At 36.3% G+C, this 19,188-nt stretch overlaps 1 protein-coding gene across 2 annotated transcripts in view; it reads right to left on the reverse strand.

The window, feature by feature from the left end:
* Positions 1-19,188, reverse strand: part of TAF1B (TATA-box binding protein associated factor, RNA polymerase I subunit B) — a 44,546-nt gene that overhangs the window by 18,787 nt on the left and 6,571 nt on the right. For both annotated transcript variants that reach the window (XM_031056482.1, XM_031056481.1), the window contains exons 7-8: positions 18,010-18,166; positions 11,742-11,841 (exon numbers count right to left, since the gene is read on the reverse strand). In XM_031056482.1, the coding sequence (XP_030912342.1) occupies positions 11,742-11,841; positions 18,010-18,166 (257 nt within the window). The remainder of the gene's footprint in view (positions 1-11,741; positions 11,842-18,009; positions 18,167-19,188) is intronic.

Here is a 19,188-nt window from a genome sequence, read left to right on the forward strand (position 1 = left end):
AAGAATTCAAGATGGCACGAGGATGAGCCAGCAACCTACATACAAAGAAAAAAGCCATCTGAACATCTATTACAAATGTACTCCTTTACTAGGGAAAAAAAAATTTGGCTGCCTAACAGGCTTTTTAATTGGCTACTTTCAGAGGAAGACATATTTTTCATTACATGATTCCTGGTTAAAGTGGTTTTTGAATAAATGAGTTTCAATATTATTAAACCACGAGAGACACGTGCTTGAGCATTACCTTGTTCATGCTCACAAGCAAACTCTGTCAAGTATCACTTTTCTAAAAAATGTAGTATTTCTAAAAACACATAGAGGACTCCAATTAGGAACTGAACTGTCATAATGTATTGAAATCTAAGAGTTTGGAAACAAATTTTATTGAATTTCATAAATACTTTGGTAGGTTTGTTTTCTTTCTTCATTAAGTAATGCTTAAAGACAGGTATGGACAAGCTAGAGTTTCTGTTACACAACAGCAAGCTCTCATGATAAACTTGATTACAATAACCCTTTCAGCAGTGAACTTCCTCCTCAGCTTTTTTTCTTTCAAATAAAAGCCTCACCCTTGCTTCTTTTCATTCCGCACTACTTTCTACCCTGAACAAGTACTGCATGCACCGGCTAAAATGCACAAAAAATACAGAGTTAGGCAGAGAAAAAGGCCCCTCTGTTGGATACACACCCACCCCAAAAAAACCTTACGATTACAAGGTATCTCAAAACACCAGCAGACCAAAGCAGGAATCCCTCCTTGTTTGGGAAAGTAAGTGCAGCATAGCCGATTAGCAGAATTTGTATAGACAGAATTTTATCCCGCTCAAAAGATTTTTTAAAATAAATAAGTATGAACACCTTCTGCTTGAATTTGAATTCTTTATATAGTTACCACTGAAAACAAGAAATAAAAAATCATATGGCAATTAAGGTCATTCAAATTTTAGTCAGGAAAAGAGGCTCTTACACATTAGACTGGGAATATTTTGAGAGGAAGACTTCAGCAAACAGAGGAACATGTCTAAAAGTCAGTCTGATGGATAAGCTTTTCAGTCCAAACTCTCCAGGAGAAAACAGCAAATATTTTGACCTGCATTTATGAGTTCATGAACAGATTTAGTCAGGAATTACTCTATCTGAATCAGACCCAAACTAAAATATATATATATATATATATATGCAATCCACCAAAACTTAGTGTTAGACAACCCATATGTCAGCAGTTTCCTAAGAGCTGTGTGATGACTTGAAGACACATGCTTTAGCCAGTAGCAGATTATTAAGGGATACAAAGTCCTTTCAAAAAGCCAGTGTGGAAAAAAAAATACAGGCACAGTTTTACAGCTTTTGGAAAATCTTCAGGTTTCTTCATGATTGTGGCACAAAACCACCCCACTCCCTCAGGCAGGTGTCTTTGTCCCAGTTTTCCACCTTGGGACAGAGCAGCACAACAGCAGCCCTGAGAGCCCAGCCCAGCAGCAATCTTGTGACCAGAGGGAATGATCAGGAGGAGAAAGGACCAAATATTCTGCAACTGAGTTGGTTTCATATGGCTTGTACTAATGCAGGCTTGAACTCCATATTAAATGAGAAAAAGGAAAAGATTCCAAGCAGCTCCCTACTTCCTGCATGCTGAACTCAGACGCTATCTTGGTTTAGAAACAATATGAGATGAAATTGTAATGACTACACCCTAGAGCATTTATACAGTCTCAGCTAAATGCATGTTCTCTTCAGTAATTCCTAAATTTCATATGCTCAATCGTAAAACTTTAATCAGCATTTAAAGAAATGAAAAGAAGATAGAGTATTAACTTTATCTGTTCACAAATCAGGACCTGTACTTGCTGTTAGGGCCAAAAGAGGACTGCACAGAACTGAAGACTGTTTAAAAATATTAAAGGTAAAGTGCGAAACCCCTTGAGCTGCAGTCCCTGTCAGCCCAGGAGCTCCCCCATGACCTAGAATTTATTCTTACATGGCTTTTCATGTTTCTCTTCTTGCTACATTTCCAGGCCAGGCTTCTTGCAAGTGTTCCTGCTTCTTCCTGGCATTGGGATCATCACTACTACTCAACAGTAAGGAATTTTACATTGTGAGTTACTAAACAAGCAATTCCTTTATAGTTCCTCCATCAAAACAAATCAAAAGGTCACTAGAAAAATACAAGCTATTTTTCAAATAGAAAAGTTTTGCTTAAGAAAACTGTGTCATATTTACTGCTTAGAATTCTTTGGTGTAGGGTAGACATACCCCTTTTATGCAATGATTTTGTATACTTTTACCATTTTATCATTCCTCAACATTTTTCAAGTTGAATAAGAAACACCATGAGATCTCTAAATGTGAAACTTTATCAGACCATATTTAGTTCACTTAACTTAAAGGCTTGAACTATGACTTTAAAAGAGTTGTTCTAAGATAACTAGTTAATGAAAAATGAAGTTTTACGATCTTTAAAAAAGTCTCCCCAGAACACAAAACCCACAAACTGAAAGCCTAACTGAAACCCCAGAACAAAAAAAAAAAAGTGACTGTACCACATCAATCAAAACAATCTATTTAGCCTTGCACCCAGAAGCGAGCAAGCAAAATGTGCAGGGAGAAATGTAAGAATCAAGCAAGCCACAACACTACCAAACATCTGTCCAGCTTTGTACCTTTTGTGGCTGACTCAGCAGTGAGATCTCACTATTCTTTTGTTCCAGATTTCTACTCCTCCATGACATTTGTACAGTCAGCATCTGGCCCTTTTAACATCCAGAGCATCATTTAAGGCAAGGAGTTTCATCAGTTACCCACAAAACGTACGAAGCCACATCTGCTGCTGTTTGATTCTGAACCTGTAAACCAGCAACCTCTGCTGACACCTCCCAGTCCTTGAATTGGAAGAGACATTAAACAATTGCCTCCTGAACATGTTCTACAAACTATCACCACATCTTCCTCTTAGTCACCTCTTCTTTAGGTTGAAAGATAAGTAGATAATATTATTTGTTTCATGTAAGAAAGTTGTCTCTGTTTGATAATGCTTGTTGTGACTCTGTACCTCAGTTCTTCTGCAACAAAAGGAAGGGTAAGAAAAGCAAAAGCTCAATCGAATCTCTGTATAGTATTTAAGATACAGTATATTATAGATTCATACATTAACATAAAATTTTTTCATCTCCATTCTTCATTAGATGTCAGGAGTTATTAGAAAATAACTCTAACGTAGCTGGTCTAAAACAACTGCGTGTTCAAAAACTGCATCATAAAGGGATTACAGAAACCTGTATCATTAAAATCACACAGGTATTTAAACTAAGGCTGCTACCTGAACATAGCAGCATTGATAACACCAGCTTTCAGAGAACACTGCAAGCCATTTTTTCTTTACTTAATACTATTTTTTTCCACCTAGAATAAAGATATTCAAGTTAGCTGTTGGACAAGAATGAAGTCTGAGAAATTTCAAGCAGTATTTCTCCATCTGTATTCTCCTAACTATGAAGCTACAAGATTATATATCTCAGTAGATGCAACAATGGGAATATCTGACTTGTTCCAAACTGCTCACACAGAATCCGGAATTTTATTAAGGAAAAAAAAAAAGAGAGGAAAAGTGAAAAAACAAAGACTTAACAGAATGATGAAAACTAAGGAACTTGCAGGTAATACCTTTGTTTACACTGGATTTTTTTTTTCAAAATTATCATTCTTCTTTAAAAATTCCTTCTGCCTGTGTAAGTAATCTTTGCATATATCAGCAATACACATTTTACTTTTTCCTACATGGTTTACTCATCAAAAATGGTCAGCAGACCATTTTATTTAAAAAACCATGTTCAGACTAGAAAATTATTTAACTTGCTACTAGCATAGCATTGTTATCATCTGCCAAATAAGCAACACTAAAACAGTCACCAAACATTATAAATCATTTCCACAATAACAATTTCAGTACAATGTCCTCACACAATATTCACAATACAAAAGTATACAGAGAATTTCACTCCTTAGACAATGGGACAAGAAACATAAAGCCTTAGAACAGTGATTCACTTCACCTGTCCCTCCTAGAAGAGTACTACAATTAGGAGACTAAATCCACACCCACAACTAAAGAAACACCAGCATTTATGAAATAGTCACAAGTTTATGAACTTCTATTCACATACTCAAACTCTGTAATGAAGCAAATTCTAATCCTTTGCTTTTAAGTTGATGAAATTACAGTACCATAAATAGCATCTTTGATATAAAACATTCACAAAGAATGAACTATCATTTGCTGTAAGAAAGCACTCACTCAGCAACATTCCATTCAATTTAGGGTACAAATCAAGGAATTACAGGAGAAAACTGAAGGGACACATTGGCCTGAAGAACAAGACAAGTACCTCTATTTTTAGTGATGCTAAAAACAGTCATGGTGAGATTTCCAAGGATCTTCAGTGGTCAATATTACAGTTTCATATGAATTTATGCCTTGACCTATGAGCAGAGCACTCCACAGATGTCTAAGTAGAACCATCCCCTCTGCTTTTCCCTGAGCACTTCATGGTTCAAGGATAGAACTCATTCTTCCCTGTGGTGCAATGAGGGTCACCAGCGATCTTTTATTATGTGAGAAGATTATTAGGTCTTTCGATTTGAAAAGAATGATGGAAAAAGTCCTTAGGCTTTGTTTTGAAGCTTTGCAAACTTGCACAGACCTCCAGAAAAGATGAGTGTAGGCAACAAGAGAGAAGTATCAGTACTCTAATAACAGTCCCTCTGCTAATCTCTACCTTCCTTGCTATCTACATTTATGTGACCTAATGAAAATACTCTCAGTCAGCGAGAGAGCAGCTACTTTTCAAAGCTTCCCGGGGAAGATCCTATCTAAGTTTATACACTTCAAACACAGTAAAATATCTGTGATATGCTTCTCACTGCAGGAAACAAAACAAAAGCAGCTCAAGGTATCTAAACCAAAATGCAAACAAATGTTTCCAATGTGAATAAGCCAAGCAATACACTTAGATACAGGAGTGATAGCTTCCTTGTGTTATTAGGTACTGTAAATTCAAAAAATTAGTTTTCAATAAACCCATAACACTGATGCTACTTCCGGTCAGAAGATAAATTATTCAACCAATCCCAGCAGCATATTTTACAAGAACCCCCTCACACTTTGTAACAACCTGGCAGAGATTATTAGAAATTACTGGGGATTGAATGCCAAATTCTTTCTAAAATTGAGCCATTATGCTCAAAAGCTAAGAACTAACCAATTCTTGCTTTTGGCTGTATATGGCAGGTTAAATCACAGCGCAACTGTCTTTCCTTAATCCATGAGAAACCCTCCTTTTTTATGTTTTCCTCCAGGCTCTAGCTGACAGTTCTTCTGCCCCCAACATTCACAGGGAAATCAAAATCAGGAGGCGTCTTAAATTACTTAAACTTTTCAGCTAAATTTACAAAACAAAATGGCTTTTACTATGCTTGAACAAAGCTGAATTGATTCACATACATTTTTGTGGCACATCTCCATGTCATTCAAAGCAGCTTTACTGAGCTACTGAGTTGTTGGACAGTCACAAGGTTCAAAGTGTTTATATGGTACAAGTATTAACAACCATATTCTGATTATAATATTGCCTGTAATGAAGAGAATGAGAGAAAGGTTACAAATGTGAGGCTCCATATCTTTAACCCATCTGCAGCAGTAAAACTCTGGAACATATAATCATATTGTAACATAAATGATTAACACTACATGTCATTTTTAATGTGGAAGACAAGTCGCACACTGGGTAGTAGTGCACAAGGACACAAGTCCTGAGTTTAAAACTTGTCCTCAAGTAGATCTTTCCAAATACAGTCCTGGTAGGTCACTACATTCCCAGACAGATCTGCCATATTCCTGTTTTTATTCTGGGATAATTGGATAAAGGGAAAACCACCAAAAAATGATCCCCCTTTTTGAAGCAAGGGGAGGCATATGACTGCAGTGCTCAGAGACAATGTCCTAGATAAAAAAAGGAGACAAGAAACTACAGATATTCTGCAATGAAACACAATGTAAAGGTGGTTATGTTGTAAGCAGCAGGGAAACTTAAAACCCAAACAACCCAAAAATCTTGAATTTCAATGCCACAGGTAAATAGGTAAGTCATTAAATAGGAAGAAAAGCAAGACTGTGCTATAACTAGAAAAAGAATATGAATCCATTGCATTAAAATCACATGTAAGGAAGAGAAAAATTATGTCTGCAAAAAAGTAAACCACTATCTGATAAAATGGAGTATTTTACAAAGGAGAGGCCCAGATAATTTACACACAAGAAGCTTCAAGGAAATAACTGAGGAGTTCTCTGAAAAACAAATGTTGTTTTTTAAATAATCTTAAGAAATTCTAAACATCAAAGGGCTCTCCACTTTAATATGCAATATTTAAAAAAATGTAAAAGGGGAGATTCAGGAACTGTAGAATGATTAGCTTGGCATGGATCCTGAACAAATTAATACTATGGCAATGGGAAAAACAGAAGCTAAAAATATCCTGTCAATCAAGCAACCTTTGTAAGGTCAGGAGAGGAGAGGAGATAGTGGACTGAAGCTCCAGCTCCCATAAGAAGCTGATCTGAAAAACCTTCTTCCTTTTTCACAGTAAAGTTAAAGGGGAACCAAATCAAAATTACCACTAAGTCTCACTGGAAGAATGCAACTCATACTTTAATCAAAACTCAAGAGCTGCTCTGCAGGAAAGAGCATCATGAAGAACAAAGCTGCAAAACAGAAGCATGCTTGATTTGCTAGCAAAGGAACAGCCTGGCAAATTCATCTCAGAAATCAGATCTCTTATATCATCATTAGAAGTGAGACTGAAGCTGACACAGAAAAATGCGTGACAGAGGGATTAGTGCTAGAGAAACATGGATACCAAAGCGCTGCCAAGAATAAAACCAAGCAACATTTTAAAAAATGGAAGAGAAGAACAAAAAGAAAATACAAACTATAGAATACTGTACAAGAAGAAAAAAAAGAGTTGGAAAGTTTCCAGGTAGAATAGAGAAGAATGATCATCTCTCACATTCTTCAGGGAAACCTTTCACTCCTAAATAAAAGAGGAAAGAAATTTACTAATCCAAGCTAGGGAGGGTGTGTGTGTAAATGCATAACAACAAGGTATGTACTCCTCCAACACAAATAAAATAAAGCCAAAGCATCATACAGAACAAAACCCTTCACACTCAACTGGCATATTCTCAAAAGAGCTGAAGACTTCCAGTCTACTTTATAAATATATTATAACATCTACTTCAACACCTATCACAGGACACCTTTAGGGAAAGGAAAGCCTTGGATGAATCATAGAGCACAAACATTTGTTTTCAAACTGTCCAATTTTCCACCAAAGCCAACATCAGTTCATAATGGAGCATTAATTAAAAGTCCTTATTTAACTGAACATAACTGAGCTGCCCAGGGCTATTGGCCTAATCCAGCACAGAAAGAAACATAATTTTAATGTAGAATGATAAGCCATTAAACCTGAAAGAAACAAGGTATCAGCAAGAAGGTAAGAACAATAAGCTTTCCAGTTAGGTGGGATAAAAGGGAAAAAAATCATGGCATGTGATTTTGAGTTTCATGATTCATCTCTCTTGTCCACAACAGTGATTTACGACTAGCAGAGTATATTTCTGCTGCTTTACCAGGATGCATTCAAGAATTTTCTACAGGCAAAGGTAAGGAAGAATGCTAACATCACTCTCAGCTGGAAGTTTGGAAAGTGTTTCTGTATCATGGAAAATTCTGAGGAGTAACACTAGGAGTCATGTAAGAATCAAGACATCCAGGGATGGAAATAGGCAAATTAGAGCAGAATTCAAACTAAACAGTGCTTCTGTTAATCTAAGTTGGAAGCTGAATGTGTAAAAAGAAACAAAAAAAAAGCTATACTAAGACAATCAAAAAGTAGCATAGATGGTAATTTTATCATGCTGGCAAGGTCAAATCTTTTTAAGTAAGTACATTCCTTGTTACAGGCAGCAATACTTTGGATTATACAAAACAACAAACAAAAACATGAAAAAAGAGAGGATGGAATTGAATTACAGAACAAAAAAAAGGAAGTATTTTTAAGATACAGATTCCTAGGCAGCAAGGTGTTTCAACACTGTCAACACTAAAACATTCAGTGTCCTTGTAAAACACGTGGATTTAGAATTGTGCAGCTACTTCCACCTAAGAGAAAGGGAAGGGGAAATGGAGAAAGGAGGCTTATAGAGAGAAGTCATTCCATGACCACAGCCCAGGGGAGAAGAAGAAGTAGCAAGGATAATTCAGGAAATACCCATTCCTTTTGTCTTCAGGGACAAGGTGGTAGACAGGTCTGAACAGAATTCAACTAACCCACCAAGCTCAACTTTCTCCAGGCTCCCCCCCATCACTGGGGGGGAAAAAAAAGAGATTCTTAACTCATTTCTTCCTAAAGTTTTCTTTTAAATTTGGAGAAGAGATTGAGAGAACTTCTCTGAGGTCACACATCATGCTCCTTGCCAAGTCCAGATACTTGTGCATCCAGAGACAATCACTTCCAAAGCTCTTCAGCACAACAGGATCTGAAAGATGCTTATGAGACTACACCTATCCTGCTGCACACAGCACATACTCCAAAGTGACGTGCTGTTATCTTCAGTACTTTAGTAAATCATGTTGCCCAACATCCATGGGAGTGACCTGCTTACCTATATATACACATATATTTAAATTTGTGTGTGCATGAAGAACGTGAGAATCAAAGCATTACTTTTGGAGATTAAAAAAAACTCCACTGACAATGCATTAAAGGTAAAATACATAGAAAAATAGTGTGTTTTATAAATGTAATGAGAGCTAAAGGTAAATTTGAGGCAGGAAAGCACAACCAACTTTTAAGCCCAAGAAAATAATACTTGAAAGATAATTTGGTATACAATCCCAAGTCAAAAATGCATGGCAAGACAGACCTATGGCAAAGACAACTTGTTGACAGTTCAAGGCAAAAGGGATGCTTTAATCAATTTTGTATAAGGATCAAGATAAATCCCTAAAAGCAAAGTGGAGGATGTGTTATCTTAAAGATGTATCCCTACTTCATGCAGAAATAAAAAAGGTAATTTGTGTGCAGCTGGAGGACAGATTATATCAATAAAATAATACAAGCTGAAAACAAATTATCCAGTGAACTTTATATATACTACTAATAATTTACAAACACATTTTAACTCCTATACTAATGGGTTTTAAAAGAAACAGATATCCTAAAATTCTAGATATCCTATGTGCATGAAAAAGGGAACAAAGGTGACTTCCACCTAAAGCAGAAAACATGACTACACTTATGAAAGGTGTATTGGGTACTGGCACAAGCCTTAGGATGAGCAGAGATCTACTGTAGTTAATTTGCAAATACAAGAAAAAAACCCTTCACCTCCTGCACAGAACAAAACCAAACACTTATATATCTTATTCTTCCTCCATACATACAAAAAGATTTTAATCAAATGGAATAAGAATACTTGTTTTAGAAAAAGGAAATTTTGCTTTTCCTTCCTTGTACTGGGAAGTTAGAACTTCTGAACAGAACAGGAGCATCTTGCTGCTGCTGTTGTTTGTCCTGTTAACCCTCTCATTGTACCTTTAGGTAAATCCTATTTTCCAAGGGCTAATTTCTAATATATACATGATTTAATAGAGGAAGGGATAATAAGATGACTAATAAAGTAAAAGCTTAGAAAATTGACTTGGAACAATGGAAAGATAAATACATATGGAAGATAACTCATTTTTTCTTAAAAATCTTCTATACTTCTATCTTCTACTTTTATCCTTCAGACAACACTTTTGAGTAGTACTTATCTCCAGCTAGGCCCTGACACCTGTCTAACAGTTATACATCACGATTAGAGATAGTACAGAGAGCTGGAGGCTCTTTTTCTCTTTATGAGACAGTCATGCCCAGAGTTCCCAGACCTCTGGACAGAAGTGTTCAGATACAACCATACCTTTGTGGCAGGTATTTTAAATAAAGTTCAGTTTTAGCAGAATGTTTGCAGCTTATATTCACCAGACTTGAAGTACAACAAATAATGGCATGAGAGCAACTTACATGTCCGATTGTAACAGCGATAATATCATAAAGGTTTTTAAGATAATTGTCTACAAAATATTCAATACAGAGCAAAGCAGAAAAGAATGTAAGCTGTATTTTCAGAATGGAGTATTACACAATCTCATTTCCTGCTCCAGGACAATAACCTCATCTCTTGAATCTCTCAAAACTCAGATGCCAAAACTAGACACAGTAAGACATTGGTAATCTCAGTGCTGCGGTGAGAAACATGAGATGTAAGAAAGAGCTAGTAACGATTTTGCAATTATCAGTCTCATGAGGTAGTAAAAAAACATTAAAATGAAATACAACTGAAGATGCCTTACTAAAGTAACAGTGAAGGTAGAGTAAGGAACAGGTATTTCTAAAAAGAGGAAGCCACAATAATAATGGAGTGGCTGGAAAAGAAATGGTACAGTAAGCTTACAGAACTACACCTATATATCTCAGTGAAAACACAGTTAAGAGATTAACTGGTTAGTGTGCATATCTACTAATGCTTTGGGAGTGAAGGGAGCAGCCCTATCCTAAAAGGAAACAGTAGGATCCTCCAAAGGAAACTCATCTCCTCTTGGTAAACCAGTTCTCCCACTTGCAGGTATGCTACAAGCTTTACAGTTGCAATTCACAAAACAAAAACTCATGCAGAAGAGGGAGGCAAAGAAGGACAAAGACTTAAAACCAAGTTTATACTCATATTTCAACCTAACATATTTTCTCATAAGGAAATTTTTAAGACAAAGAAATCAAAAGCTTTTATATTAAATTTATCTCCTGATTTTTACAAGTTGAGGTCATAATTCTCATTTATCCAGACAGGAAAGCAGTAACACAAAACCAAAAATGCTAAAACTTCTGAGAAGGCACAACCCCTGAACAACTCGTGACTTGCTGAATATAAGCTACATAATGGAGAATGTTAATGTTACTTGCAACATCATCAGTGAGGGCTTGGCAGAATTGCTGCTTTCTGTTCTTAAAAGCTAAGATTTTATTTACACACTTCAAAAACCCATAATAAATTTTTTTATCTGCAACAGAAATGTCATTGGGCAATTGTTACCACAATACATAAGAATCATAATAAGGGAAATTAAATTTCACTCAAGACTGTCCATTACTATTCAGTTCCTAGAAGAGCTGTATTCCCTTATGTAGATTTTAGGTTTGATATATTTCAATCAGTACAGCAAGGAACAGAATAAGGGATAGCATCTAAACAATATTTTATTAAAAGAATATAGAATTGCAAAAAAATTCAATAACTATTTCAAATAAGTACCAAAAGGGATAATATATGGCCATTACACTTGAAGCTAAATCCTGTTTCTGAGTGTTTTGAGAGCAGTTCTGAATACCCTTTTCTCCACAAGTACTTATTGATCTCATTCTAACTTAAGTAATCAGTTTAATAAGACTGGTTAAAGATTAAAGCACTCCAAGTCACAGAGTGCACTAGTTTCTGCCAGGCTTCAATACTGTGAAACATGAACCCTATTACAAAACAATAGATTTAATAAATTTATTAGTACAGTGACCAAAATAATTAAAATACCACTAAATAACTAGGTTTTGGTTACAGTTTTTTTTAACTTTTCCTTTAAGAAAAAAATTACCTCTACACAAAAGATCTTAAGATCAAGTCCACATAACTTCATTTTCTCTGGAAAATGCTGGAAAACATTCATGTATGGAATATGCCCTTCAACAACAAACCTGCATTAAAAAAAAAATAAAGACCAAATCAAAATAATATATAAGGGAACTAATTCATATGTTTATTATAAAATTAATATACAAATCACTTCTGATTTGAAATAACATCAGTATTATGCTACCTAAGCAATTCGACCTGAAGTTACACGTTGGAAATCTGCACAGAACAAAAACCAGTTCAATCATTCAACAGGCTTTTAAGTTCAAGCTGAGATGTGACTGACAAATGATAACATTATGGCAGTAAGCATACAATCAACAAGCTTACAGGGAGTTTGTTCTGCACATTCTTCAACTACTGCATTTCTTGAACTGCTTTAAGCATCCTTTGAACGGCATGATATTTTTTTTTCAAAATTCTCAAGCTTTAAGTAAATTTTACTTTTAAAACACAGACTTTCTGCTGGAGGAGTTTGAAATCAGGTAACATGATAGGGAAGAAAATCACAGAATGATGAGCAGATACATAGAACTGAAGCCACATTTCTTCCATTTCTATGATACTTTTCAAAAACAGGATTACTGAGGGATGAATAGAAATTGTTTTGTATACTAATAAATAAAAATGGTTTATTTCTTATTTGCACACAAATAATGTACCTTTGTTGTTAAAAACTGGTTTTGGCAAGTGGTTGTCAGTATTATTTGATATTTTTCTTGAAAACACACACATACACACACACACACACACACATATATATGTAAAAGATGAGACTTAAAAACACATACCAATAAAAAGCCACCACTACACCAAAACCCTCCTCTTATCCAGCATCTTAGCAGACATCCACAACAGGACAAGCAAGCACTGAACAAGCACACATCCTCACAAGGCAACACACCCATTCCACACTAAGGCACACTAGTAGTCTCCCATAGGACTAAGCTAGAAATGCCTTCCCATCTCCGTTTCTCCAAATCAATTTTGTTAAAAGAGTACATTAAACCTGAATAAGTTAACATTACAAACAGAGAAGACTCTAATATCAGGACTGAAAACAATTTTCTCCCCTGCTGATGAGTGTTATCTCTCTGATCTTGCTACATAGATTAGAAACTTCTTGATCTACAAATATTTAACGTCCCTTCTGAGCCTACAGCAACTCACAAGCTCACCAGCTATCTCCCTGTTCTGTGCCTCATCACTATTTGTTCCATGTTATGTAGTGTGTATCTACTGAAGTTGACTAAAATTCTGTTTAAAAGCTAGTTACTGCAAAGTTTACAGTTACAGTCTACTTTTTTGTTCAGTTTAGTTGAAAAAAAAATAGTTAAACCCAGGATTAAAATAAAAAGTGCATTTAATGATTGAAACTGTCTCAGTTAGAATAATTTATAATGATTCCTGAAAAATAACAGCAATATGAAAAATCATATTGCCCAACAGCCTTTGTTCCAAAGCTCTGCTCATTAAAGTGAAGAAGTATCAGGTGGTGCACAGTCCTTTCTAATTAAATGGTGTAATGATCATTTTGCTAATGACATTTCAGTAGCTTTCTTGAACCAGCAGAAACAGCATTTCCCCCCCAAGTGGAGATGTGTGCTGGGCTCCCATGAGGTTGCTCTCCAAAGCAGCCCCCATTGCTGGTCCTTGCCACCCTGCCTGACCCGCTGAGCAGCTGGCACATCTGTTCCTTAGCTCCTTTTAGTCATCCACTACACTGAGGAACATAAGCTTCAGGTATGGTCTCACAGAGTTGATTGAGCCAAACTAAAAGCTCAACACAACCAGCAGGACCTCCCTCCTTGTGAACCAGCCATGAGCTGCTGTGGCTCATCTCTTCCCCAAATGTAAATCACAACAGCAGCAGAAAACCCCGTTACCCTATTGCCAGCAAGGCTTCTTTCATCATCTAACAAATTGTGGAGAGGCTCACAGATGGCTCGGCAAATGAAACAGTTGCCGGAGGGAAGGGGGTGCATGACACAGGCAGGAGTAGAGGGAAGCAGGACCCTCCCCTTTCAGCAGCAGTGATGCATTACTGGCTCAGCTGATGATAAGCTTTGGCTGACACACGCTAATGCACAGTCACACCATTGGCTGTCAGATACGAAGGCCTGGAACCAAGGCACTGAGAGCAGCAAACGCCTGAGCCAGCAGAGCAGCAGCTAGAAGAGCACAGAATCAGGACCTTGTTTCGGGTGTGGCGTGGTGGTGATGTAGCCAAACCACCCTCACAGCTTGCTGCTTCTGAAATGGGAATCCCACCCTCCTTCAGTTCCCTGCCGCACACTCCTCCCTGCTGACAAAAGCACCTGTGTGATTTCCCAGAGCATCAGACTGGAATTAGTCTCTTCAGGGTTTCACTCCAACAGATGACTGCAGGAACAATACTGCCAGCACAAGGCAGAAAGGGACAGCAGTGAAGCACACTAACTGCACTAAAACGCCCAGTGAACCCTTCTTTGACAAAATTTATCTTCTCTAGATCTACTTCTTTCACCTAATAAACCATAAACCACATGAATGCTAGTATCCATGGCAAGAGAAAGAACAGGAATGTTCATGCAAGATCACAGCACCAGAAACTTGGAGCAGCTTAAACTGATGCTGGAACCCCATCCTTACACTGCAAGAGACAAGCAGTGTCCACCAAATTTTTTTTTTAATTTCACTAATTTGGTTGTACCAAGTGAAAGCACTGCAACTGTTTAAAAGTAATATCTTTTCTAGCTTAAAATTATTGCCTCCAGAAAAAAAAGAATGCTCTCTCCTCTCAGGTTAAGTTGTTTTTACACTAAAAATACAGCACAAATACCCTGTTGTGAATAGAATGTGCTGATGATGCAAGTTTTAACACTTCATTCAGAAGTCCAGATTTGGAATAGCACTTCAGAACAGTTTCTTTTGTCTGCTGTTCCTCCAAACCTTTCATTTAACAGACAGATGGTCAAAACACCTGTAGGACTATGTTCTATCAGGGAGGCGCTTGAAAACTTGGCTGGCAGATGCAGCACAGAGTCCACGTTCTTTTAATTACAGCAGCAACATACATTAATAAGGCCCAAGTATGAAAAAAATCCTCAGTCCTCAGCATGCTAGAAGGAAGTGATGCATTTGTTAAAGCCACAGTAATGCCACAAACTGATTATAAGTTTAGTCTTGCCAGCACAACTAGGTATAACCTCATATGAAAGGCATTATTTCTCAGAATCTCAAAAGCCTAGCATCTTGAAACTTTTTCCAAAACCCAACTATTTTATTATTTAGATGAATAATATACATAATATGGAATATTGTAAGACTGTTTGCAATGGAAAAGGATTTAATGTGTGGCACAGACATGAGCAGAATGCTGTTGAAAGTGTTATTTTTAAACCAAAATGTTCCTGTCAGAGGAGGTAATTGTAGTGTTTTTCTGCTAAGTGTGTCAAGTAGCAAGGAGGAGTATATTTTTGGTGTTGTAAATCCTTTAAAAGCTGGCAGATTGCCCGACCGTAGTGCCTAAGCATGTATCACAAGGGAGGAGTGGTAGTCAGCTGACTGCAGGGTACAGAGAGAAAACCAAACTGAGGAAAAAACAAGGCAGAACTTTAAACAGAACTCTAATTCAGCTGGTTTAAATAAAACAATTTGCCTACAATGACTTAAAAGGTAATGCTGAATACTTAATGCTTTCTCTGCATAGTTTTCATCTTCAGTCTGTCGTTATTTTGTATCTTAATGCATGCAAAAATGTGAACATTGTCTGATTTTTTAAACTTAAATATTCAGAAGTCAGAAAACAAGTATTTTATGGTAGTTCATGTAATTTAAAATTCTTTCTACTTCTTCATCAAACTTGTTGAAAGGCAAAGACCTTTAGGGTAGGGAGGGAAGCATGATAACATAATTACAGTCTTATATAACTATCATATCATGGTAAAACTTTGCAATACAAATAACATTCTTTTAAACTTCACTTTCTGTACTTAATCCAGTTCATATGTTCAGTGCATCTAAAGTTACTGAATCATTGCGATTTACACAATCTTACACACATAAATTTTATCTAATTACATTATATATTCTCATTCAAATAATCTTATTTCAATTTCCAATTGATAGTTTTAGATTATGCCTTTCTGTGCTATATTTGCTACTTGATTTTTAAAATCCTTTTCCAACCTTTTTACTGCTTTCATGTTTTCTCTAAATCCATTCAAGTGTGCTCATCTCTTAAGGATATTAGTCCAAAGGATAGTCTCCAGGTTCTTTTTCCAGGACATTTTCTGCAATCTCCAATTTTTAATGTGGCCAAATACAATAATTTACCATTCATATGCAAACAAAACTATCTATCTTCCCTCTTGACAGCTGACTTCAACAGTTGTTGTTTGGTTGGGTTTTCTTCCAACCACACCATTGTACTAAGACAGAAACACGTGAAGATGTCTTTGCCTGGTATGAGCCAACAATGCTTCCAGAGACAGTTTCCAAGATACAATAACCAAAGAATATATATTTAATTATTAATTTTTGTCTCCAAACAGAATGGGGTAACTAATAATTCTTTAGTGTTAACCAGTTGCTCTGTCCCAGAAATTGTAATTTATTACCTGGATTTTTGCCATATACAAACATTATCAGACAGGTTTTACATTATTTATTTGCTAATCATTAACAAAACTACAGAGTATGTTATGGTAGTTCTGACTCATACAGAATTTCCTAAGGAAGAATGTAGCCAGTAAAAATCTTGTTATTGAACACTACTTTTGAGTTCTACTATTTCCTAACCTACTCAATAAATACTTTTGTATTGCAGGGTATTGGTTTGAATTCTGAATATTATAGCATTTTAATGAAAATTTTACAAGCATCTTTTATGCAATAGCATATCCAGTTATGCAAATATGCAATGGTTTGTGCAATTCTGATCAATGAAGGCAACAGCCACCCCTAAAGTAAAATCAAAGGGTTAAATTGTTTTGCATAGCAATTGATTATCTAGTAGTAACTACTGTACTTCAAGACATAAAAAACTCCCCTTTTGGAAAGTACTTGCAAAAAAGATCCATGAATATCCATCCCTCTTGGAAAGCTTGTACAAAGCTAGAAAAATGCAGGTGGAACCTGGCATGCCAGAGGAGAGAGGCCACAATGGAACATCAGGCTCTGGGGGAAAAAGGCCCTTGCATTCATCACACTTCCAGTAGCTGCACCAGTTGTAAGCACAACAGCTGGGGGACAGTGTACACACTTTAACTCAATGTACCTTGCCTTTTAACTCACAGGTTACACATTTGAAAAATAAAAATTACAGCACTGAATTTTAAATCGCTTTTTCCCTCATTTTGTCTGAGTTTTCAATTTGATTTGCCAGTGTATTTACTTGAGGATTTCTATTCCTTATATTTTGGCCAACTAATATTTTTTCATCATCTGTTTAGAAATATCCAGCATTTCAAAAGTTGTTAAGAAATGGTATCAGAATACAAAAGGTTTTCCAAGGAAAATCTAGGAATTCCTGAACTTATTTCAGCCTGATTTAAAATATTTATTGCCAACAAGAAGAGTGGATGAATTATTTTTCATTCCTGAAGTAAAGTCCATAAGGAAAGTGTTCATGGCCTTGTTCTAGGGGAGGGAAGGGAGCTGCATTGTCAGCAGTAGCCTGACAGTCTCCATTTAGCATCAAACCCTATTATTAGAACAATTTATTTCTACCATATTAAAAGGTATTATTCTGAACTCTCGTAATTACAGATACAAAGATATGAAGACAAAATGATCTTCTTATATTAATTTCAACTCCACTGCATGAAGTTACTTTGCTGCATTTCAGATCACTGTATACTGCTGGTATTGTCTGCATGATGACACTGATGTAAGTCCTGGAGAATGTTTACTCATTTAATTCTGACATGCTGACAACAGCAAATATCACAGAAGTGTGGCCATACACACCTCCAGCAAGTCTTAAGAATTTTTGAAGGAGAAGGATAAACTCAAACTTCAAAACCTTCTTCCTTACAGGTCTTTGAAATTCACTGCAATCTACAGACAATATCCTCCAACAGCAGCTGCACAAATGGTTATGACAAAGGAAGGACAAGACAACTAAATATAAGGAACTTCTCACTATTACTGAGCAAATTCATATGAGGGCAATAGTACAGATCTACTTTGGAAAAAATTATTATTATTTATAAAAACAACAATTCTTCACTAGGGACTATTCATACCTTAAGAGCTCGGACAATGTAATTGGCTCTCTCACCCAGAGTAAAGCCAAGTAACAAAACGAAAGTGTCATTGGCATTGTCATCCTCAGTTTCTCCTTTTGGTTCTTCATTAAATACAAGCTGCCATCTACTGATCCAGAGTACACAGAGGTGCTTTCTTCGGGTTTTGTTAAAAGAAAAAAAAGCAATTGATATGATAGATACATGAAACATGCGTACAAAAATCAAGATAAAGGAACATACAAGACTTGTTCAGCAACTAGTAACATTTTGAAATCATTACTTTGAATTTTTTGCTTGTTTGTGTGCTTTTCTATGAAACAGTTTAACCCCAATTTATTAATCTACCACAATATGAGAAGAGAACCTGTTTCACAAAGTGCTATTCCACTTGACTAGGACATTAACTCCTATATAACATATAACTAGTAGTACTTATGAGCTGGAAACACTGTTTTCCACTTGAGACTGTGAGGAAACAAAGGAAAATCTGATGTACTTAAATCAATGCCTCTGAGTTTGGGATTGAAACACAATTTTAAACTTCAACACAGGCAGGAATTGAATGAAAAAGTTATTTACATTGCAGAAATGTTACTGATGTTAAAAGTCTGCCCTGAATCCATCTGTCCACTGAATATATAATCTCAAACTGTGGAAACAAAGGTATTCTTTTAAAAAATGTATATAAATTCAATGTCAAAGAAATTACTTTAGAACAAGAATGTAGGAAATTATGAAGAGGGTGTGAAAAAAAACCCAAATAAATTAACACCCAAACCTCTCTACTTCCTTGCTCAGGTGAATCACTAAAAACTAAGAGAAACCAAGAAAAGAGAAAATTTTGTTTAGTAGAGTGATTTATGAGTTTGGAACCTTTTCAGCAGCGAAACCTGAGAGTTCAGGAAAAGGGGATAAAAAAAATTAAAAAAAAAAATCTGTAAGCCCCTCTTCCCTACATCATGACCCAGCCAGGACGAACGAAAATGTGTTTAAAGCACACCGGCACAAAATGTCAGCATTGACTCTGCAGGGATTGTCCTCACTTCACTTCCCCACAAACTGTTCACCCGTTCAGGCAGGAATGGTGACAGCTGGATCCACAGCTCCCCAGCTGGGAGGGCAAGGGCAAAGAGCCCGCTGGAAACAACCGGGACCTTCCGAGAGCCCGGCAGCTCC

This window comes from Geospiza fortis, unplaced genomic scaffold (genome assembly GCF_000277835.1).
Source record: "Geospiza fortis unplaced genomic scaffold, GeoFor_1.0 scaffold81, whole genome shotgun sequence".
Taxonomy (NCBI): domain Eukaryota; kingdom Metazoa; phylum Chordata; class Aves; order Passeriformes; family Thraupidae; genus Geospiza; species Geospiza fortis.